The 24693-nt window shown below is 34.8% G+C and overlaps 1 protein-coding gene and 1 long non-coding RNA gene across 5 annotated transcripts in view; one reads left to right on the top strand and one right to left on the bottom strand.

Moving 5' to 3' along the window:
* LOC149903248 (uncharacterized) overlaps positions 1-24693 on the top strand; it is a 309864-nt gene that overhangs the window by 116107 nt on the left and 169064 nt on the right. The window lies entirely within an intron of this gene.
* shep (RNA binding motif single stranded interacting protein alan shepard) overlaps positions 1935-24693 on the bottom strand; it is a 99983-nt gene continuing 77224 nt past the window's right edge. Inside the window, exons 2-10 of one of the 4 annotated variants that reach the window (XM_090108979.1) lie at positions 21998-22201; positions 8498-8775; positions 8298-8356; positions 7559-7683; positions 5978-6172; positions 5426-5563; positions 4717-4977; positions 4389-4427; positions 1935-4284 (exon numbers count right to left, since the gene is read on the bottom strand). In XM_090108979.1, the coding sequence (XP_089965105.1) occupies positions 4150-4284; positions 4389-4427; positions 4717-4977; positions 5426-5563; positions 5978-6172; positions 7559-7683; positions 8298-8356; positions 8498-8775; positions 21998-22114 (1347 nt within the window). In that variant the 5' untranslated portion in view covers positions 22115-22201 and the 3' untranslated portion in view covers positions 1935-4149. The remainder of the gene's footprint in view (positions 4285-4388; positions 4428-4716; positions 4978-5425; positions 5564-5977; positions 6173-7558; positions 7684-8297; positions 8357-8497; positions 8776-21997; positions 22202-24693) is intronic. The other 3 variants (XM_090108981.1, XM_090108980.1, XM_090108982.1) reach the window with 3 other exon arrangements.

The raw sequence follows: 24693 nt of genomic DNA, 5'->3' as shown, positions 1-24693 counted from the left end.
AATACACATTGGACAAATACGATCGTATCGACACTTCACGGTATTTTTTTTTCATCATTTAATTTTCTTTTACACTTAGTCAACTACATAACAAAAGAGGTGAAAGCAAACTTTTCAACTGAAACTTATTCAAAGTGTTCGCTAATTTTTAGATCTTCCTTAATGCTAAGCGAAGCACGGCGCGAGTGCGATCCGTGCCGACTTCAGTCCATTGAAATTAAATTATTTAATAAACTAACAAGGAAACTACCCTAGAGCCCGCAAGGACTGCTCGCACCGTGCCACAGTAACCTACGTCGCTATACTAGCTTAGCGTCGAAACATTTTTTGCTATTCTAACCTATCTATTTAAGCCTAGAGCTACATCTAGCCATCGATTCGACATCCCTCCCGTTTCACTTTTCACAATTACAAAACGCGCGCTCTCTTAACACTAAATGACTTATTTAAAACATTTACTTCAATTCATCGACATGTATAATTTATTTGAATCGTTTTGGTATTCAGGAATTGGTTCCTTGTTTTTGTGCTTGTCCTCACGTACCTACCTAACTAATATTTAACGTCACCCATAATCTCATTGTAACGTTTATCACACATGTCAAGAATATCGAAGCGAGCGTAACTAGGAACATCTAAGAATTATCTCCCGAATTCAATCCTAACACCATGTGTGAAAATGCAACGATTTGACAGCCACATTATTTCGTTTTATTCGTCACTACAAAATATTAAAACATAGCTTTAATTACCCTATATTTATGAATACGGTAAGTTCTCTATTACCTGTAAAAATATCTCGTAAAGCATACGCAACTGGTATATTGTAGTCACATCTGTTTCGACGAAGCTGAAGGCACTACCGTAAAAAATAATTTATTGCTCTCAATGGAAGAAACCTTTAACGTAAACGTGCTGAAATCAAAACGCTTTTGACGGCATTCTATACGGATCGTGCATGCTACTGTACGCCCTACTCGTAAATATCTCTGACTACTCTCAGTGCTTTTAGGATTAACTCGAACTCAAATACGACACTACAAAGACAAAAATGGACACGGGTTTTATCTTACAGACCACTATGACGCGAAATAAGTATTGGGATACAGTGTACAAATACGACATCGATTTTAAATGCAATGTTTAGCGGAATATCTATCGGAAGACTGCTTTTACAGGAAGCCACTGTATACATTGAACACTAGTGATCGAATCACTTATCTAAACGCCGCGAAACGGCGGCACGATGCACTCTGTGGATTACTTTCACAAGAATCAAAGGCGGTTTTAAATCAGTTCAAAAAATTTGGCTCGATCGACGATTATACGAGTACAAACGCGATCTTTGGAGTATTATGAATGTAACACTAATAAAAATCTCACTTCATTAGCCTTCGTGAGTTTAAATTTATCAAACTGGTAGCGTTGGTAAATCATTAAAGGCAGTCAGCTAAATGATAGAGCGAAAATTTTTCAACTTTATGATAGTACTGTTTTTATGAATTCTATTGAATAAAGACCTACCTTTACTATGCCTTTTAGAATAAAGTGAGCTTGTCATATAAATAAGAAAGTACCTTCCATTTGCACAATACCAATGAAAGGTAGAGCTAAAGTTGCAGATGAAAACATTATTGTTAAATAACTGCTGTTATTAATAAGGAAGTTTTGAAATACTCAACAATCGCGAACCATCTCACTTGTATCATACTTAGTTCTTTTGTTTGGATACCCTCATTAATGGGAGAAACAGAGAAACTGGTATGGTGCGAGTGAAATGGCAATAGCGGTTGATTGATGACTAGGCACTTGGTCATAGAAATTACTTTTATATTTAAGAGGAGATGTTTTTGAAGATCTTTATGCACAAATGTCATCAGATTTTAAAAGAAGGTTGTTCGTCTTTATTCGATAGAATACATACAGATGCTTTTAAGGGCACCTTACAATGTTTAAGATTACAGTACATGGATTACGGAAAGAAAGAACAATTTTATGGAAATCTACTACATTCATTCAAAACCTGCCGTTCATCTAATGTCAGTTCCTGAATCTCAAGTCGTTACACAGGTTTTGAACAAAGAGATCGTCTCTTAATCACCATCAGTTATAATACAGTTATATATCAAACATTTATCTAGTCTTCAGTCCCTGAGTTGTATAAATATTTCCCTACTTCTTATTCGATTTTAATGATTTGTATACTTTGGTTCTGATGAAACTCTGACGTGCCAAAATAGAATTAAACAGTGGCTATATAGTAAGTAGGCTTTTACTCGTACCCATCAACAATGTATATACATGTATACATATCCATGTATAATTTATATATATTCAATATAAAAATATCAAATTTCATATAAAGTCATAAAGTGTACCCAAAACCTACGCGATGGTACAAAACGTGTTCGCTCGCACCAAAAGGCGCTCGTGCGTCGGATTTCGAATCCTTTACATCTCATAATGTGGAAATCAATCGTGGAATTTATTATGTTCACTAGTGGAATGTGCCGACCGCCTAAAATAACAACTACAGTTGATTCAGTACATGATTCTCAAAAAAAGGATCACTTCGTTCCAAACATGATTTTAACATACAAAAATTTGTATAGACTCGTAAAATGTATAAATAGACTTTAAATACAACTGCTTATTGCTAAATGTTACTATAGCATTCCACCGGGACGCCCGCCCCGAGCTAGCACCCCATTCGCCGAATCGTACAAAATCTATCGCGGTGTACGGTGTACGGTGTACGGTGTACCTACTCATTGTATGAATAACATTTATGAATCAAAACACGGATCAAGAAATAAATATTTGGAAGTTTTACGGTATACATAAATTCAGTCTGTATTCGGGTTTGGCAACAATGTTTACATTACTCTTGTTATACGTGTGGTTATCGACGACTTGTATTATAAAAGTGAGATAAAGCTTAATTCGCTTCGTGTTACCCAATATGTACCTTACCATCGCTATAATCTACTAGGAAAGTGGTAATGACGCTAAGAGGCCCATGCTTGAGACATAACAACATTTTTTACAAACGAAATACGAATTTAGGTACAATACTTGCGTCAAATTTATTTTGGAAGACTGCACCAGTATGAGTGATCTAATGTAAATAATACTGTATATTTCATAGATTTAGTACCATTTTCAAACAAAATTACTAAAGCACCATGCCGAACATATTATTAGCATATCATTACATCGATTACGATAATCCCACGTGGTGGTCATAACATCTATCTCAATTACTCTCCATTCTAAGGTTGGAATCCCGACATTAGATTAAGCGTTGATTGTATTTTAAAAATACATTCGCTTCACGGAAGATTCAAAATCTTCGAAATATTAAAAATTTATTTCCACGAGTTCTAAACTTTTCTATAACATACAAACGACACTTCCCTCGCCTACTTGATTCCATATGATATGACCTTTTCCAATCACCGCCTCCATTCAACGCCGGATATTGCTTTATTATTTTAATAAAATTAAAAATAAATTTAATCGTTTATACAAAGAAAACTCTTTTAAAACTATGTGTATAAAATTTCATCTCTGATTGCACGTTATTGTTCGATATAAATGTTCAGTTTATGAATTTCGTTCATTTTCATCTTAAAATACAATTATATGACACAGAAATAAATTAAAATTTAATTTGCAAAATAAATTTAAATTTAAAAAATTCAATCAATTAATCGTACTAAGCTAAAATAAATACCTATCTATCTTAAATAATCGCGTCAACATGTTCAAAATCTGTGTCTAAAATCTTAAATTTAAAAAATTTTCATAAAACAATAATAAAACTATAATGTAAAAACACATTTTAAATTGGAGCTAACTCTATACATCGAATCCTCTCCCGAGCCGTCAAAAGACCTCATCAAAACATCACAGCGAATCGAACGTTCAGCGTAAAGCCGGAGACGAAGCCCATCGAGAGAACGAGCGGTCGAGGCGAGTCACGTAAAATTAGGCTTAAAACTAAAGTCGCCGGCGTCGCGGGCCGGCCGGAGCTTTCGATGAAGTCTATAACGGCCGCAAATTAAACTAAAACAAATTAACATCGTAAAAAGTCACAGTTGCTTTGATTTTTGGCTCGTGTACATGGGTCGTTGCGTGGCTTATGGTCTACTTGGGAGGCGGGTAGGGCTGGTACGCCTCGTCGGGCGACGCGGCCGTGGACGCGTGCTCGCTGTCCATCGGCATCTGCAGCACGGGCGGCGTGGGGCCCGCGAAGTACTGGTACGGGTGCGACGCGAAGTACTGCAACAGAAACCGCCTTCAGTGCTGCGCCAGCGACGCGTAAGCCTAGCATTGTCTCGTTAAGCGGATCGCAAATCAATCAATCAACGATATTAAACACTCACGAATACTTCGTTTTCCGGCCTTAAGCTGTCCCAGTTTACCTGGAAAACAGAAAAAGCTTCAGTCTCTGCGACTTGTATTTTTGTAAGTATATGTGGCCGTACTTTGTTTTTGGAGAATTCTGAGTGATATTTTTGAATACTTTTCGTTTCTCTTCTAGTATCAACGTGTAAGTTGTGTTTTTATATTTGAATGCGATTTGTATACAATTAAATTGGTTTTTACTGTATGAATTCTACTATCAAATTAGTAGTTGATCTAAAGGAGACATTACGGAGTACACATAGAACAGTGTACATTCGCCTGTACTATACACAAGTGTATACTCACATATTGGCTAGGCACAGCGTCGATCGGTATGTGCGCGTGGTGCGCGGCGTGCGCGGGGTGCGGCGCGTGGTGCGCGGGGTGCGCGGGCGGGAGGAGCGCGGCGTAGGGCGCGAGCCAGGCGGCCGGGTGCGCCGCGTGGTGGTGCAGCTGCGGGTGGAACGCCGCCACGCCGTACACGCTCGCGCTGCCGCGGTACACGCCCGCGCAGTCGCCGCCCGCGCCCGCCACGCCGCCCGCGTACACGCCGCTCACGCTCATCGCCTGTTATACGTTCATTGATTAAACTCGCAACATATTGAAATGGGCGGTATTATAACTTTAAATTATGTAGATTGAAATGTGTAAGTATCAATAATATTTAAAACACATATTGTTAGGCAAATAAGAGAGGAATTAGTTAATATTGTATTAAAAAAAAAAGATAGGTATGGAGTATAATTTGCGTAAGCGTCAACGAAAGTATGTACATTTAAGTACGACAAAATTTTTAAATCAAAATCCAATACTACAGAACAATATTAACAAATAATTATAATAGATGCTTAAGGGCGCCAAACACCAATTACTGTCTGTGCTGAGGCATATCTTTATTTGCGTTTCTTTGCATTGTTCCTGCAATCACGGCGCATTCGAAACTGCAGTCTATACGATCACAACCACCAATTAGCTTTTTCTCATTGGCCACGCTTGCACTAATTAGAAAACTAACCTGTATAGAATCATTATTATCCCGCCACCCTCTGCCATTGTCTTGCTTGTTATACGACGCTTTTTTCTTATTGCCGCCGTCTGCGAATTTCACTAGCAGGGGCTCCTTGGCACCCGGTATTGGGTTGCCGTTGAACATCTATAAATTGCAAACGACGATGAGAAAAATAATTCTTCCCGGGAATAACGTATGTTTGTCTTTTATGGAGAGAGATTGTAACAAAGACCATAAATTGCTGCCTAAAGATTTAGGGACAAAGCAGTCTTTGGAAGACGGCCAAGTGTGAGTTAAAGTAATACCGATTTTGTACTACGTAGTTGGGTTGAATTATTAAACAATGAATTAAATCTCTATGTAACATTCTCCGAGACTGTTAAGTGGGATAATTAATCTTATTGTATTTAATGTTATAGGCCTACTTAAAATTTATTAACGAAAACAATATTTCAATGCGTAATTTAATTTATATGTGAAAATTTGACTGATATCTTGAATTATTTTTTAACAGAGTATCGTATTCAAAGAATTTAAACAATTCGTTATAACACCAACCTGGATGATTTGCTCGCATTTCTCCCTAGACTCCATCCTTGCGAAGCCAACCCCCTTGCTGTGCCCATGCGTGTCTCGGAGAATCCTGGTGGAGACCACTTGGCCAAACTTGGCCAACAGTTGGTCCACGTCGTTCTCTTTGAAATGCGGCGGCAAGTTCGCCATGTACAAATTAGTTGGGTCTTGTTCTTGCTGCTGTAAAAGCCAATGGGAAAACAGTTCAAATACACATTCTTTAGCGCCCAAATTGTCTGCATCAAAATAACATTTTCGATAAGTTTCAAGATTCCATTACTATAGGTGTTTCATGTATAAAAGTTTCTCGTAAAATTACAGAGTTCAAAATACTCATGAATGAAATGACTAATTTTGTTTTGGGTTTATAATTTTTTTCGTAAAATCTTAATTAACATTTTATAATTTAGTATTAGCTTGAAGCCCGCATTATCTAGACGCTGAAGCGAACACTGACGTCAATCAGCAGATTGTATCTAATGTGCTATTTACCCGTGTTAGTACCTTACATGTTAGTATATGGGCATATACATCAGCATAGTTTATGAAGCTAGTTAAAAGTCGCATACACACTAATTTAATATTGAAAGCATAGAAATACCCAGAGCCCAGTAGCGAAATACACTGTTGTTACGCTCAAGCAAACCACAATAGTACAGAGTTAAGATGAAACATGTTTGAAGTTAGGAAAGTAAGCGTTATATTTGCGCTGAATTTGCGAACCATTGAAAGACTTGTAAATACTTACAAAATATTAATGTCACACTTTTCTTTGGCATACCAATTTATCGCTTGTGTTGAAATCCCTAAATACACTGCCAAATGAATGAATACATACTTCGATTTAGTATTGGGCTCCATTGATGCCAATAATCTGAACTCTGGACCTAACTAGATAGAGTTCAATCTAGATCAGTTTAATACTAGACAGATTCCGAAATGGAATAGGCGTTTGTCACTACAATAGGCAGGTAACAGTTTTATCTAGCAAACAATATTTATGGTTTACGTTGAAATGCTTCAAAATTATATAGCACTCTTCAGAGAATATAGTAAATACTAAAGCTAAAGTAGAGGTAGAAGGAAGACTTGGATAGGAAGGTGGGATTTCATTGGATTTGGGAAAACACCATGTTTTCGTAATTTTATTTCTTGTCTTATTATATTTTAATCACAGTGCTTCTTGTGTCAAATATTAACTTAACTCTATATTATATGGAGTTAATTATATTCTATAGCATCTTAGATACGAGTTCCATTTATTCAACATTGAACTAATGACAAAGATAAACATTTTTTAAGTGCAATTCTCTAAATTACTAATATGGACAGACATTACCTATTCAGCTACACTGTCTCTGAAATCTGAATCATTAAACTTGATACTGATTGAATTGATTTTATATCAGTATAAAGAACTACAAACAACACGACTAGCTCCCATCGTAGGGCGGAGCTAATGGTCATTATGGAAGAAAAGTATGTAGGTAAGTGTGACTGATTTATTAGGAATGAGGTAGGAGCAGGCGGTTAGTCATAATAGTATTACTTGCATGCATAACGTACACGGTTCAGTCTACGCAGGAACCAGATACCCACTTTAGCCATCTGGGCCTGGACACCTTTGGCCTGTAATCCCTTTACAGCTGCTTCCGCTGAGGCGATCGTTTCAAAATCTACAAAACCGTAACCTGCGAAAACAGAAATGAAATAATATGACGCGATGACTACAGATGACCGAACCATTCGCGTGATACAATGTACGATTCATGCTCGATCGACAGGTATTTTAGAAAATATGGATGTTCTAAATGAGCATATTGCCTATTGTAATGTAGCGTTATGAAAATCTATCATGAACGAAATGTGCGACGAAACTCGAAAGTGTGTGCCTCGGTGCATATAATGACAAATGTATAACCCGTGACATTAAAGAATATCGTTACAAATGACCATCTAAAGCGTGCTGTCTCGCTTGCCATTTTGTATTTTTATTCTTCAATGAGTCAGGCGAGAATAAATAAATAAAATAAATATTATGACGTTATATATATAAATTAAATAGACTCTAGTCTCGTGCATATATTAGAAAATTTTCTCACCACATAGATGATATAGTATAATGAGGGTATATGGTTGTCTAGAAAAATTAACAGATTTCAGTTTTTGAATAATTCTTTACCGAATAATCTAGAAGTGTTTTTAATATAATACATATACATACGTGAAATAATATAGGTAATTCAACTAGAAGAAGTATAGAATCTATGACAGTATAATAATTACGTTAATAAATTATGTTTACCTTTACATTTATTTGTATTTTTATCCAATATTGCTTTAGTTGATATAATGTTGCCATACCTGAAACATTAAAAAGACCATTTAAATCCTGTAAAAAAACATAATGAACTCTGAGGATCCCATATAATTTCAATTAAAAGAAAAATAACTGACTGATATGTATCGAAAGGGACATTAACTACACTTAAAGATGACACTTACATTTGGCACATTTGTACAAGATCCTTGTCAGTGGTGTTTTGGTTAAGGCCTCTAATGTACAGGTTCGTACGGCTCAGTTGTTCACCAGAGGCACCCGTGGTAGACGTGGAAGACGCCGGCGGTGGCGGTGCGGTGCTCAGGCTGGTTGACCGCGTGCCACCGGCCGAATTTGACGAAGAACTAGACGCGGTGTTGGCGGGAGACGCGGCGGTTGGCACGCGCGTGCCGCCCGCGCAACCGCTCGTCATCGTCGCACCCGTGTACTGCAAATATAAACCCTAAATTACGCTTTACGCCATGTGTTCAGTAATTACTTTGATAATAGTCAATAAAATCTGTAAGTAGTTCGTAATTAACGTTGAGGAATTAATATCAATAAACGTTATGTATAACACGTGTTCAAGAAAACATTTAATTATTTTAAATTGATATATCTATCATACATCATATCATATCCTTTGTAAGAAACTTATAATTAAGGCGATGTAGAGTTACTGAAAGATGGATTGAAAGTCGACTCTATAAAAAGATGTCACATTCATATAAGATTCTAGTATGAAAGGAAGAAAAGCAAGACCTCTTATTTACATCATGACATACAGTAAACCGGAATTGCTCTACGATTACAGAGTATCATCAAACTACAGCCACTAATTTCTGTTTACATCAAAATGACGCTGCTCATACGCACGTGAGTCGAGCAAATGAGCAATTTCGTCGTATTCACACGCGTTTAAGTTCATGAATTGAGAATAACAAGGGTTGGGCGACTTCATTGAAAATAACTGCTCTCCTAGAGGCGCGTTAAGACGCACGCCATTAGTTATTCAGCCGGGTATAATGAATAGGGAGGGTTGTAGGGATGTCACCTGATGAAATATCGCCTAAGTTATGAGTACCCGTTCGTTGTACGGGGAATATGTTGGGATAGGTTATGGTTACGAACAGATTGTGATCTTTAGTAATACGAAAATAACCTTATGTTTTTATTTATTTTTGTTGGGTAATAACAATCACGATCGCTATTCTTTCATGCAACATATTTGGTGATTTCGTTGGCATTCTTGATATTAATTTATCTTATTCACACTGACACCCGTAACGTTGAATATAATACATTTTAAAAAGGAAATATCGAACAAATAAAACACGAAAAGGTGTGAAACTACGTCCGTTGTTATCGAGTGAAACGATATCCCCTTACAAGATTGATGAACGATAAGTCGTAAGAACGTAATTCAATGTCAGTAGGTATTCACATACATTTAAATATGTAATGCAATTTTGTACAAAATGTTCGGATATACGATCGTAAGAAAATTTATCTGAAAGGTCACCTTTTTCATTTTATCAACATTGATCTTCTAGTAGTGCGTCTTTCAGTTTAACTTTATTTGTTTACTTTTGTCATTGTTTCATGTTAAAGAAAAAAAATGTATTGTGTGTACCTATTTGTTTAATAGTGAGGAAGACACGTTATATATATATTGGTTTTATGTTCCGACTTTATATTTTATGTAAAAGTACGAACATACGAAAAAATTCATTTTATCCCATTTTTCGCTGCATTTTTAACGCTGCCAACCCTACCAGGTAATGAACGCATGCCGATTCTGAGCACGCCCTTAATCGACAGGTCGTATGGACCAGGAGCCAACGGTATGGGCCTCGTTTGGACAGTTACCTTGCACGGACTACCTACAGGAAGCTACGCTTGGGAGGTCACGTTGTTAAGCTGTGACTTACTGATTGTTCGTTTTAATGTGTGATTTAGAATGTTCTGACAAATTAGGTAGGTAGAGTATGGTAAGTTTAAGCTGGTTTTATCGATACTGGTTTTGAAGAGAATGTAGAGTAAACAGAAATTATATATGATAAATCTATTGAAAATGGATATTAAAACTATTAAATTGTGTGTACTTTTAATATCTACGTACTTAGGTTTTCAAAAATATTTAGATAAAATATATCTACGATCTTCTAAATAGCTTCCTTCCATAAAAATAGGAAATGAAATGATTATTTTTTATTTTATATAACACCGAACGTAATATTACTTGAATAATAATACATATATACAATTGCTTACAAATAAATCTTCTTACTATAACTTTTCATTCTGTTTGTTTTATTCCTGTCCAATATATTGTACGATGAAATTCCACCCACGGAATAAATTCTAATTACAGAGTAAACAATACTCAGTAAGTGTCCAATAAACGTAGCATAAAAAAGTAAAGGTCTATAAAATAATACAAATCAACAGTTCAAAGTCCATTATGAGACGTCTGTATTTCAAATTACCCTATTTATTTGCATAAAGTTTACATATTAAACGCATAAAGTACGCGTGTCGGTACATGTAAGAGATAACTTGCTGGCAAATTGTTACTTAAGAGTTATGAGTAACTTATACGAGAATTAAACTGAGTGTAATTACTTTCAGTGTATATTTGGCTTTAGTTCCAAATTGATGATAATTGCGCGTGCTACGGAACAATGTATGGAGCTTGACGTTTGGCATTTTATTGTATAGAACTGATTATTATATGTTCTTATATTTTTCTATTTTTCTATTTAAGTATATAAAATTCTCGTGTCATAACGTTAGTATACTCATCCGAAACGGCTGGACCGATTCTCATGAAATTTTGTAAATTGGGTAGATAATATATGAGAATCGACTAACATCTATTTTCCCCTAAGTGTCAAGAGTACGCTAGAACAACGTTTGCCAGGACAGCTGTCCAAGACTAGCTAGTCTTATTATGTGATGTTCTGAACTCTTTTGATCTATGAGCAATATTTTTATCAATAGCCACTATGTCCAATAAGAATGGTAGTTGGACAATTATGTCCCAATGAATTGATCAATTACAATGAGTAAATAAAAAGTTCAAACAGAATTCGTCGTTATCGATAATGGCATGATAAATATATGTAAACGAATGGAATATATTATATTCCGAAAAAAATGTATGAATAGAATTCCATCAATTGGTTTCTATAAATCAAAGGTTATGGCACAATACTTTTTTCTTATAAAATCTCTCATATTCTTTTTAGTATATATGTATAAATAAAAACGTTTTAAATCAACACGGTCCCACATTAATATCGCTTCTTATTTTTCAAAATTAAATTGAAACTTCATCAAATACTTTATTAGAAATATTAAAGGTAGCTTTCAATAGCGAGTCCGTTGGGAAATCTTTGAGAGCAATTCTTTTACCAAAGCATTCACATTCTTTTAAATGAAAATGTTTCAAATACAGAGGAAATGATTGAGTCACGGGTCTCTAAACGATAACACGTATATAATTTCAAGGTATATTTTTGCTTTGTCATGTGGTTATTAATAAAACATCCTTTATATCCCAAAATGTTACAGAAAAAAATATTTTGGTCTGAGAATTGGACTCTTAAATTTTATATTCTCAATGAAATGAAGTAACTATATTTTTTTTGTACTATATAAATAACTAGCGACCCGCCCCGGCTTCGCACGGGTGCAATGCTGATACTAAATACACTACAGAAAAACTGTGAACGTTGTATATAAAAACATAGCGGCCCGCTCCGGCTTCGCACGTGTATAAAATATATAGCCGAGCGGCCGGCCGGTACCGCCGCAAACGCTACGTCCCGCAATTTATTTTTATAAATCTGTAATATCTTCGAAAATATTCACTTAAATCATACGGTGTAAAGGGCCATATAGATCTATATTAAATGAACAATGTATTCAAGGTATTTAATTGGCAAAGGATTAATGCTGTATTGGTTAAAATCGCATCGAAAATTAGCCAATATTTGTCGTAAAAAGTAAATTACAAAAAAAAGTTATTGTGGGTTATCCATAAGAGATAGACATCATCTAAGCATTCTTTCACCATCGCGGATTTTTCTGTAGACCATTTCAATGTGTATAATACTTAGTAGGTACATTATTTTGATAAAACTCGTAGGGTTCAGCCTGCGTTTGCAATGTAAGCGGAAAAAATGTAATTTTTTACGATATCACATTAGAAACCTCAAAAATAACAGTACTTCTCCACTATTTAATGGATGTTATTATACATATAAACCTTCCTCTTGAATCACTCTATCTATTAAAAAAAACCGCATCAAAATCCGTTGCGTAGTTTCAAAGATTTAAGCGTACAAAGGGACATAGGGACAGGGAAAGCGACTTTGTTTTATACTATGTAGTGATTATCCACATCGGAATTTACGTCCGAAAAAAAAGAACATTGTTCACATTTGGAACATAAAAACAATTTATTAGATTTGGACATCGATTATTTGTTGAATGAAAAATAAACTTGACAAACGCAATTTTAAGAATTTTGCTTAGGTATCTCCTAATTCTTTAGCCTGTTTAATCATAAAGAAAAACTCAATCATATTCAGAATGAAGTCTCAAAAGAAACTCGAGTAGCCTTCTAAATTAAAAATGCACTCAACAAAATCTCTTATCGGAAAAGAGCGCTCCGTAGCAATCATCTAGAGTTTAAAATAATTAAACGGAAAGAGGCAAGCCGTCTCAAGAGCACTAATATTTCAAATTGGCCAGACCACATCAGTCACATTCGTAATTTAATTTCTTCAATATTACTCAAGAAGTTGGAGTTGCCATTGGACAAGTTCATTCCACTCGAGACACGCTTTCTCGAAATCGAATTTAAAAAGTTTAGCGACATCTCAAACTATAATGCTCCTGTTTCTAACCGTCAAGTGTGTTCTGACTTCTCTTTGTATTTTTCATGGTAAGTTTATGCTAACGATGGAAGTAGAAGTTCGTATTTGCATTACTTTACTTTCAGAAAGAAAATAAGAAGATTAAGCACAGAGAAAAAGTGGAAGAAACCTTTCATTAATTATAATATGTTGTGGTGGATAAATTTTTGAATATAAAGCAGTCTATACCTGAATATCAAACACGTCAATATCTCTATGTTAATCTAAATGCCAACGCTTAATTGAATCACACCACTGAACATTAAAGTTGCAAGTAAAACCTATCCCGCCTACACTTACACACCTACACTTATTATATTGTTGCTCAAGTACTTTCAGCGCGTGTATTTTCAAAACAAAAGCTGTATGACATCACAGTTATGACATTCAGAACGGATGAGAGCTCAATCAGACGCTCAGGTGACAGGCGACAGCACGCTTAGAGCCAGAACCAATTCTGACAAGTAATCAGTACTTCGCAAACACATCACAAACTTTTGACGATTCTATTTGAGGAGATATCAACGCGGAGTTCGCGGAAAATACTTTTTTCCTTCTCTACTTCAAATTACCATGGATCGGGAATAAATTGTGAATATTAACGACAGGATATTCCCGAGTTTTATAAGAAAGTTTTCGGTATAATGCGGAAAATTAAAATACAAAAAATATTTAAGAACTCCTGTTTCTTTAATTTGATGAAATAAGATGAATGAGGAATTACTGAGATCAGGAAAGATGATATCTTTTTATCATACTATATTTTCAAATAACAGAAAAAATAGCTTCGCAAATTCACTAAGCGCGATTATAACTTATTATCAAGTCAGGTTAATGATATGGCTGCTTTTAATATACATACTAACATTTGCCAAAGTAATACAAGTATAAAACCACAAATATCCTTCGGCAAAGCATATGCCATGCATTCACCTTTAGGTACAACTTAAAATTACACCAAACTGACGCTGACACTGCTGCAGTGTTGCACCGAATAATTCAAAGCGTTTAACCCTTCCCGCAAGTAAAAAGGTTCTTTATTTTTGACTCAAACAAAATGAAGTATAGTGTTTTCGTAGGCTATTAACTAAGGGCCCTACAATACCCGAGTGCGGGGTGACAGGGCAGTCGTTTGTGCCCAAGGGTACATGAAGTACTCTCACAGCGTTTGAAGGATTTTATCACCGTTCACGGAGGGCGCAAGTCGCAAATGAAGACTAATTCATGTGTTAAAACGTCCCCGTGACTTAAGAGTTCATTTTGAGTGAACGTGGAGCGTGAAGAGTTATTTGGATTATAATTTAAGTCGATCCAACTAAGTCTTGTAATTGGGAAGACCTTGGCAGAATTGTTACAAGGAGTATCGCTAGTCTATTGCACTTGTAGTTCTTCATGATTTTTTATTGAAATTACCATAGACCAGTGTGTGGCTTATGTATTATGATATGTTAGATACACGACTATTAACGTTATAGGTAGTAAAGAAATACTTATAAAATTACTTACATCATATTTTTTTATTGTATCTTAAAATAGCTACTACTATAAGGTATGAAAAGGAATGAAAATTCTCGAATGTTGACTATTGAATGAAATGTAATTAAATAATAATTTGGAAAATCCAAAAGTGCACGCCTCATAATTTTTTTTTAATAAATATTTATTAATTATTATTTTTGTTTATTTAATAACAATTAAACCACATCGAATCAGACCCTGAAAAATGAAAGGGTTCTATTCCTGAGCATACTCAAGCGTAAGAGAAAAAAAAAGACTCGATTAGTAAAGTATTTCGGTCGCTATCGTGTTCGTATCGTAACAAGAAAAAGGATCCGCACATACAGACACACGGACGTCCAAGACAGAACTTTTTTAAACTGTTTTTTAACTAGTTTAAATAACAAAAATGACATCAAAAATATCATGAACGTTAAAAATAGTGTTTTTTCTTAATATGTGTGTGTATGTATTATCTTACAAGTGCAATGTATGATACATAAAGACATTTTAAGTTTGAAAAATCAGATGTTTTGCGCGAAGTGACAGTAGTACCCACCTCAACGCTTCGCTTATGAGGCGTGCAAAATAACTAACAGAAATATTATAAATTTTCGCTGACAATAATCTTGGCCAACCAACTGGGATATAGATTATAGAGCTAAGATTATGTTACAGTTTCTTGTTTCTCCAATTATAATATTTTTCAACAAAAAATTACTTTTCCATGCGCTATAATAGACAAATAATAACACTAGACACTGATCGTCACTGTAGATATTTTGTAAACAGTTATATTTTAAATTTAGCCTATAAAACAGAAGCTTTTTCTATCACGCAATATAGCCAGTTTTTATACATCTGAAAACTCTATCTGTACGAGGTTATTCGATTGCAAAATTTACTTTCCCATAGACATCTTGCGGTTTGGTTGCAGCCGCAGATGTCTATTATTTGTGTAAAACCACACCGTCTTAGTCATGCCTTAATCACCTAACCATATTTTATATTTAAATCCTCGTGCCACTGTATGCTTTAAATAAAGTATTTTCTCATATTCAGCATTATACTGGCATGATCCATCTTCTAATATTAGGTACACTTTATGATGTACAGTTTTTGGGATATTATTTTCTTGTTGAATAGGTTGTAGTCACAGATGTAGAAACATTTGCGGTTGCAATGATTATTTTGTAAATTTTTATTAAAAGGATATAATGAGCCTTATATTTATTCGTAAATGAAAAGACATTATTAGGTAGGTACGGTTCGAGAAGTCTTCGTCGACGAAGAATATAAGTATTAAAAAATGAATGTTATCATAAACACTTATTTGGATATTACCTAATTCCAATATTTCAGATTCTCGCAACTGCATTCCTACACAGTTCTCACAACACGCACTCATAGAAATAATAAAAAGCTTTCTATTCCAATTATGCATTTTACTACAACACTAAGCATCTCATATTGAGAGCAATGACGTCACACATAAGGAGCGAAGGGAGACGGGAGGCTATAAAAGGGGGGTGATAAAAGGGGGTGGAATCACTTCGCACTCAACAGTTGGTCCCGACTAACGTGCGTCTACCATATAATTAGATTTAATAACGAAACGATATACTTTTATAGAGTTGCCATTAATTATTAATACGGACGCCTCGCACCTACATCCCTGCAGATTATAGTATCATTATACCAGTACCTACGTGTTATAACATAAACTTTCGTATTAAATATATATCTGGCTTTAGAATTACATATATTACTTTAACCTTTATTGTAGGAGCAGTACTTTATCTAGGGTTTTAAATGAGGTGATACTAAATTTAAGGACATTGAACGTCTATGCGTATGAAAGTGAAATATCTGAAGTGAGTAGGTAGTTATGCATTTTACTATATAAGGAGATATAACTATACATGTTTCTAAACAAAAATAAGTAAGAATACAAAACAACAATTAAATCTGTAATGATAACTATCGCATGTATTTAACAGAACAGCAGAAAAAGCCTCTCCATTATTAAAATGAAAAATAATTAACATCTGTTTACTTCCATCTTCCAATCAACCACGTAATCTTCTCGCCCACAAGTCAAACAAAAAGGAAATAAACGCGTCCAATAACTCAAAAGCTAGACAGAGCGTTATTTGTTGAATATTCTGTTGAAAAAACTGTTTATTGTTGGCAGGCTTAACTAAATGAAATACAAATCCCATTCAATCTATTTAAATTGCTCACTCCATTTGTTTGTCGCTGACTAGATCGGCGTATCGGTAAATGTATTACGGGTATACAAAAGTAAAATTCTTAGTGGAGGATGTTTTGTAAGAAATCCAGGATACAACCGATTTGATAGTCGCTAGAAACATTTGTATGTAAATAAAATTGGCTTCGTCAGATGAGTAAATTAGTGCAACAAATTAAAACCCCTGCTGAGGAAATTAAACATTGAAGCATCGAGTATCATGGATATTCTATGTTGTCTTTATTCTTTTCGTTAATGAATAGAGTTGGTGGATAATGTACCTACATACAACGTGAAGGAGCAATAATATGTATTCCACCCTCACTTCGAAGGCAAACTTTTATTGTATAATCCATATGTAAGGGTGGTGCAAACGTTACTGAAGACGGACAAAACATAAATTTCTCTCACATTAGGTTCTGAGGCAGACTTCGAAAGTGTTCTCAAAAGCAAAAGTTTCAAAAACAAAAAACCAAGCAATGCAATCATCCTAAAACGATATGTATCGTAACGAAATTACAATGGACACAAGATAAACGATATCGGGGAAAAAGTTGCTCCCATATCCCAGTAAATTTAAATATCGGCAGTTGGCCCAGCCTGCGTCACTCAAACATTACCATAATTCAACAAAAAACACCGAAAACATCCGCTTCGTACTACAAAAAGAATTCCTTTTTGGCGTGATCGGACCCTCGATTTACAATATAACATGCTCGAACTTCGAACTAAACCCAACCCGCATAAATATTTGATTCGGAGGGAACTACATTTTTTAAACTTGCTAAATTAAGTGTTACATTAAATCTTTGCTTTTGGTGTTTCGAGGCTCGAGGGGCGCGGGTTCTTCACCTTCCGCTGAGGCAGAAATAAATCTAATACTTCGGATGACAGATATCAGCAAGTCTTGTTTATTTATACCTTCGCCCCGACGAGGGTCACACATGTGAAACGTGCCCTTCCACATTGTACTAAAATAAACTATTATGCCGCGTCAATAAACGTACGAGGAGTGTAGTTGGTAGTTACCAATCCATTTCCTTATCCAGAAATAGATTTATGTATGACGATCGATTGCATAAGCGTTATAACAATCGAGAACTATTTAGATCGCGTAGCACGCTGTTTTTTAAAGGAGTTAAGTTTAAGATGAAATAAATAAAGGATAATCGTAGTATGGACAATTCGTAGTAGAACTTTAAACATAAAGTGTGTTTATTCTCAATCATGGTTCAGTTCCTATGTGAGCGGCACCAAATGAAAACAGCAAATATAACAATAAGAAGGTATTGCTATAATTATTTATTAAATCAATATGTATACGCAATTTTTTTTTGTAGTGTACGCAGAAAATAACAATTTCATTCCTGAGTTACCAAAGATTTATCGTGAAACTATCTATGAATAGCTACAAAAAATCCTTCATTATTTATCTCAACCTTTGAACTACAAAAAGAAAAAAAATGCGTCATCAATCCAATAGGAGATTTGAAAATATTATCTGTCAAGAGAAGGTATATTAAAAGGGGCACATAATACGGATTATGTGTTCGGAACATAACTCGCGAGTGAATTAAGCACTTATGGTTCTCCTTGTGATAAAAAAAACATTGATCCTTTCCCCAAAAAAGTGCTGAGGGCACTTTAGGAAGCAGGGCTGTCTGCGAAATGAAATAGAAGTCTAATGTAAAAATAAAAAGAAACAGCTTGAATGAAGTTACTTTTCCGCGTTATTTTTCCCCTAAATTTCTAATGGCTTGATATTCTTTTAATGTGATGTTATTATTGATATTGTACGTGTATAAAACGATGAAATTATCAAAAACCTACTGTGTATTTACAAATCCACAAGAAAAATTGTTTGTATTGTAGTTTGATCGATTATTGTTTGGGATATGCATATAGCAAATTTCTAATCAACAATTCGCCTAAATATTGGGATTAAAAAACTGGCATCCCTGTCTGTAAGTGCGTGACGCATCTAACAAACTGAGGCGTTGTGACACCCGTGACAGTTGACATATACCGGCCATTAATCAGCGGTGCACAGATACTTAAACGTTGATGTAAAGTTATTCCCAATCAAACTAACCATTTATCGTCAGGAGCAGTGTTGCCAGCTATAAAATATTGCTTTCGTAAAAAAGAATTGTATTCGAGAATGGATGTGTGAGAAAACAGTTTATTTGGTCTTAAGAAATGCGGAATGGATATATGTATTAATTATATCGTACTACATTTCAGCCAGGGGAGTAGAGCGTGTCATAATGAGATAATAATTGCTTTTTTAAATTATATTAAGTAGGTAATAATCCAACGCCATGGCAAATTTCTGTCCAATTGCTTTAGTAGATTTGCGTGAAAAAGCAAACATTGCTCGTCTTCCTATCCAATCTGTACATCCTTACCAAGACACGTGTGTTTTAAAGTTTTAAAATTAAGTATTGTTTATGAAATACACTCCAGCGGCTGTAAAGCGGCCGTAGAACAGACAAAACAAAAACTAAGTAAAATAAACAAATCAAATTAATAGCTATCCTTCCGACATTTACAACTGTTGAGGATCATTCAAGAATAATAGTGACTCATTTTGTAATTTGTGACTTATGAGATTATTATTATTTGTTCCAAGTAGAGTATGATTCTACCAAAGACATTGTAATGTCAACATAATAAAACAGATAACAAAATAAACATTTTCATCCTTATATTATGGTGACACAAATCTTTTTGTAGAACACATAATTGATTGAAAAAAATGCACGATAGGGGGTTAAATACACGACAAAAATAAGCCTATTCACTGTACAAAATAACAGGTACAAAAAGAGTTTAACATCGCGAGATAAATCGTGAAGCGACGGCTCTAATAAAACACGTATGTACGTTAAGGCGCTACATTTTATTTCAAAAGTGATAAGAACGGGAAATTTCTTTTACGAGATTCTTGTGGAGGGTGAATGGGGGTGCAGCGCGATCTGTGAATACTGTTTTTGTGCGACATCTGCTTTATGTCGCTTTCGTAAACTCGGTTAGCGCGCACTGAGGCGCCTTTAGACGCTCCAAATCGTAACTAAATTGTATTACGCTTTCAATGAAGTATAGCGAGCTGTTTATAGTACTATGAGTTAGCAAAATAACAATTCTTTTGTATTTTCGTAAATGATTTATGAAAGGAATGAGACACGGTAATTTTGAGATATTTTAAATGTTTCTGACAAATGTTAGTATTATAAATAGATCTAATTGGGGTAATATCGGATTAGGGGCACCGATAGATTAGGTAGTATTGTGTACAATCCGTGTAATCCTACTAATATTACGTTTTGTCTCTGTATTAAAACATAATATGATACAATAACTGCAGTAACTTTAGTCAGATTAATAACAGATAGTCTAATAAAAAAAAAAATAATGTGTGAAAAAGTATTATTTTTCTTTTTATATTACTCACCCTACCTCTATAGTCTCTCATTCATACTTATGACGTATTGTATTATTATTGCGTTACTGGCTACTGCATAGCCGGAGTAGAATTCCCCATTCAAGAAAGCTTAGTAATATCATTAAGCTGAATCTATTGCTGCATTATCACTTCTTACATTTAACCTCTTATCCTTGCTGTTACATTGTTGAAAAGCTTTCTTATCCTCAAGGAAAAGTTGCTTTAACGCGTTTGCGTACAATCTTGACGTTACACGGTTACGCCATAAAATAGTTTACATTTTTATGAAAACCGTTATAAAGAAGTACTTTAGCTTCTTTACTATCGGTTCTAGATAGTGACATGGTAACATTATGACAGTCTGCTTTATCTGCCTAGCTTTGACTGGTTATTACGATTATATTAAATTCGTTAGTACTAAGTTACTCTGAACTCTATATTATAACGTTCTTATAAATTCCTTAATAAATAAGTTCAATTTCAATTTCAAAATATCTTGATTAATTAGACAGAAGAATTAATTATATTGTATATCAATAGCACAGCGATACAAATAATCTATACTTCTATACTAATATTATAAAGAGGAAAGGTTTGTATGTATTTATGTATGTATGGTTTTCACGCATAAACTACTGGACCGATTTTGATGAAATTTGGCACAGATAATCTTTAAACCCTGAGAAAGAACATAGGCTACCTTTTATTGCGAAATATGAACCACGGGCGAAGCCGGGGCGGACCGCTAGTTTATAATAAAACAAATAGATTGGATTAAACAAAATTATTTGCATATTTCACACAAACAAACCATATTGCAGACAACAGAGAGCTTATCGCATTAATCTCATCAGACGATCTTTCACGTGATCTAACAATTAAAATAGATTGATTATTATTTTAACCAGGATTAAATCAACGTTAATTAAGATAATTTAGTGTACGAACCATTAAGCGGTTTATTAATACGGATCGCAATCTGAATTTCGCATTAACTAGTTTTGGCGAATCATGCTTCTAACTTTAAGTGTTTCAATATATCATTAATCATGGACGGAATATCGTTTGTTTGGAGATGGCTGGCCATGATGGAGTCGTGTCAACGAACTAACTTCACTTAATAATCTTATATTAATCACGAGTTTATGTATGAGGGAGTTTGGGCGAGAGCCTTATAGGGTTTTGTTGAAACCAATTGTTTATTGTGAATAGACGAGGGCTACAGGAAATAGTATGTCACAAAAAGTTATGATAAAAAATGTTTTAAAATTAAACTCTATCTACAATGTGTGATGGGCAATGAACTTATACTAAAAGTGACTCTATGCTAACTTTGCGACACAGGCTTTCTTATGCAAAGCGGTAGAAATAGCGACTATGCTATCTTCTTGAGATAATTTTCTATATCAAAAAGAGTACCTAATTTAAGTATCTGTCATTTCAATTTTTTTTCTCCTCAAGTTTAATTCATCTATCAATAACTATCCAGTACGGAAATGAGGATATTAGAGATTCATTAGAGTAATTACGGATGTCGAATAGTCTTGTTTATTAGGGCTTCATTTACCTGGTGCGGCGTATACGGCCCCGTAGCGTACTGCTGCTGCGGCGGCGGGTAGCGGCAGGGCTGCGCGTACGCCGCCCACTGCTGCCCCCCGCGGAACTGCGCGCCCGCGCTCGCCATGCGCCCCGCGCACGCGCCCGCGCCCGCGCCCGCGCTCGCGACCGTCACCGCGCCCACCGCTCCGCTAGACGATCGACAACCGCCGCTCTGCAAATAAAGAAAAAGATGTTATGGTGGGTTCAGACGCTTGCGTTCAAAGTGCACAAGCATGTAAACATGTTGTTTGTGCATGCGCCCGTGTTAGCTTGTTTGGACCGTAAGTGCACGTGCTGCTTGCCGGGCTACTTGCCGGGCTGCATGCCAGGCGGCTTGCCACGCGTCTGAATTCTGATTGTTTAGATATTATGAAGATAAGGTTGAAACAAATATTTACACCACTAAATTGGGATTATTGTAGAGCGGGAAATTAACTAGTGGTTGTCCTGAATATCACCAATGCCCATGATAACTAGAATTTACGTAAAGTCTTTGTAAATGTGTTGCCCGTTTTTAAAAGGAATAGTAGAAGTTTAGTTTTAAATGTTGATATGAGTGACTAATTTGTTGTTACAGCTCAATTCTAATAAGCTAAAAATAATAATTAATAATATAATAACGGGTTGAATTTAAATAACATGTTATTGTGTATGCCCGTCCGCAACCAAACAGCAAGGTATTAAACAATTAGTATTCATAGCCAGTAATTATAAAAACAAACACTCATACAAAACACGCATATAAAAACTAATCCTCACACATAAATAAAGCACATAATCTCCATGTAATAACCTACACGAGCCATTACGCCACGAGTTTGCAATTCAAACGAGTCCCTCATTGATTTGTATTTCTAGTTTTGCAGAATCACATCCTAATAGCATGCCTATCTCAGACTCAGGTTTAATAGTGGTTGCATCACCGTTCTGACGTTGACATATGACTATGTGAGATTGGCATCCAGCGCTCACAGACGTTCACTGACTTTCGCAAATAACTGTACGGTGCATACAGACTTGAACATTCTGTTGTACCGTGGTTGTACCACTACAACCACGAGTATTATATTGTTTGTGGTTTGACGTAGCGGACATTTTTCGCTTCTAGCGTATGATGGTTGACAAATGAAAAATGTAGAGTTGTGGTGGTTGTGATAGAGATTTGATATAAGAAATAATTGTTAAAATAATAATGAGCGTACAGAATTGACATGTATAGTCATTGAATTGATGCGCAGAGAAGATATAAAATTAATCAGTGAACATATATGTAATTATTAAATTTGATAAAATATTTGCAATCGCTTATGATTGAAGAAGAGTCACTATTATTTACAGCGTCTTATGCTATTTGCTTATATTATTATATACGATATTATGATGAATCAAATAAAGTCTACGTATATAACGATCGGAATAAATTAAGAAATGCTTCTTTTTAATGATGAAAAAACAACAGAGGGCCATCATTAATAAAAAATAATTAATTATTAAATAGTAAAAGCAAACATAATTATTTTATTCTTACATAGAAATGGCTCGATTTCTCTGTACCGTTATGAATCATAGAACAAACGAGTTCGACATAATATCTCACATTGTAAACAAGATACGTATTTTCTATTTGTTTGCCTATAAATAGTGTCCTATAAATAGTAATATGTATATTTGTTTAGGTTAGTATTAAACTGTTCTCCACTCAAATAGATCATTTCTATGAACTTTTATTTTTACATTCTACTTATGTTTTATCATCGACAAAATTTGAAGTAACGCAATTTCATTAATTTTAATTTACAGTAAACTTTCCAAATTTTTATCAATTATTTTTATATAGAACATTTTAAGGTATTTCTAATCATTCCTAAAATAAGGGTCGTGCGTGTAACCTTTGTTATGTTACGAAAACATATTAAAAACAAAATTCAACATGACCGCAATTTATACACAAGCTTGTACAAAAATGAAATCAACAAATTCCACAAAATGTTAATCGAAGCAATATCGTAATAATTTCCCAACCCCCATCTCAAACATAATTATTTGAGTCACGGAATTCGAAAACCCCGTCCAACGAAGCTAAAAGGATGAAGGCTTTGTTGACGTTTTTTTTCCAAGTAAATTGCCTCCATTCTTCATAACTACTTTTTGCTACTGTAAAAAAATGGATAGGCGGTAAGACGATAAGCCGACAATCCGCTTAGAGTGCGTGGGCGACCGTAGATATATCTATAAATATACAAAGTATAAGATACGCAGTGCGTTCGCGTCTAGGAAATTAGTGCAGCAGTCAGCACTCTGGTATACGCAGTTCTATGATATATGCCACGCGGTGTTATGACAAGTCTACACGCATTTTTATTTATTAAGAGAACATTTTAATCAGCGAGTCGTTTAAAATATGCGTTTTAAAACATGTGTTAACAATAACTTTCGAACATAATCAGATTTTTATTTAATTAGTATGATAAGTGTGTATGAATATAAACATTAATTAAGTTTACTTTTTTTGTTCTGTTGAAGTGATTTTAGCATATAGATAATAAAATTTATCTTTTGAAATAACATAAATAACTGCTTCATTCAAGCGGTGTCGATAAATGTCATCAAAGGATCTAATCTAAAATTCTAAAGACGGAGGATTTAATATGAATTATAAGTAGC

Source organism: Colias eurytheme, chromosome 13 (assembly GCF_061535395.1).
Source record: "Colias eurytheme isolate Ceu_HAF_F1 chromosome 13, ilColEury1 Martin Lab GWU primary, whole genome shotgun sequence".
Lineage (NCBI taxonomy): Eukaryota > Metazoa > Arthropoda > Insecta > Lepidoptera > Pieridae > Colias > Colias eurytheme.
Note: the sequence above shows the minus strand (reverse complement) of the source record. Positions and strands in the feature narration are given on the sequence as shown.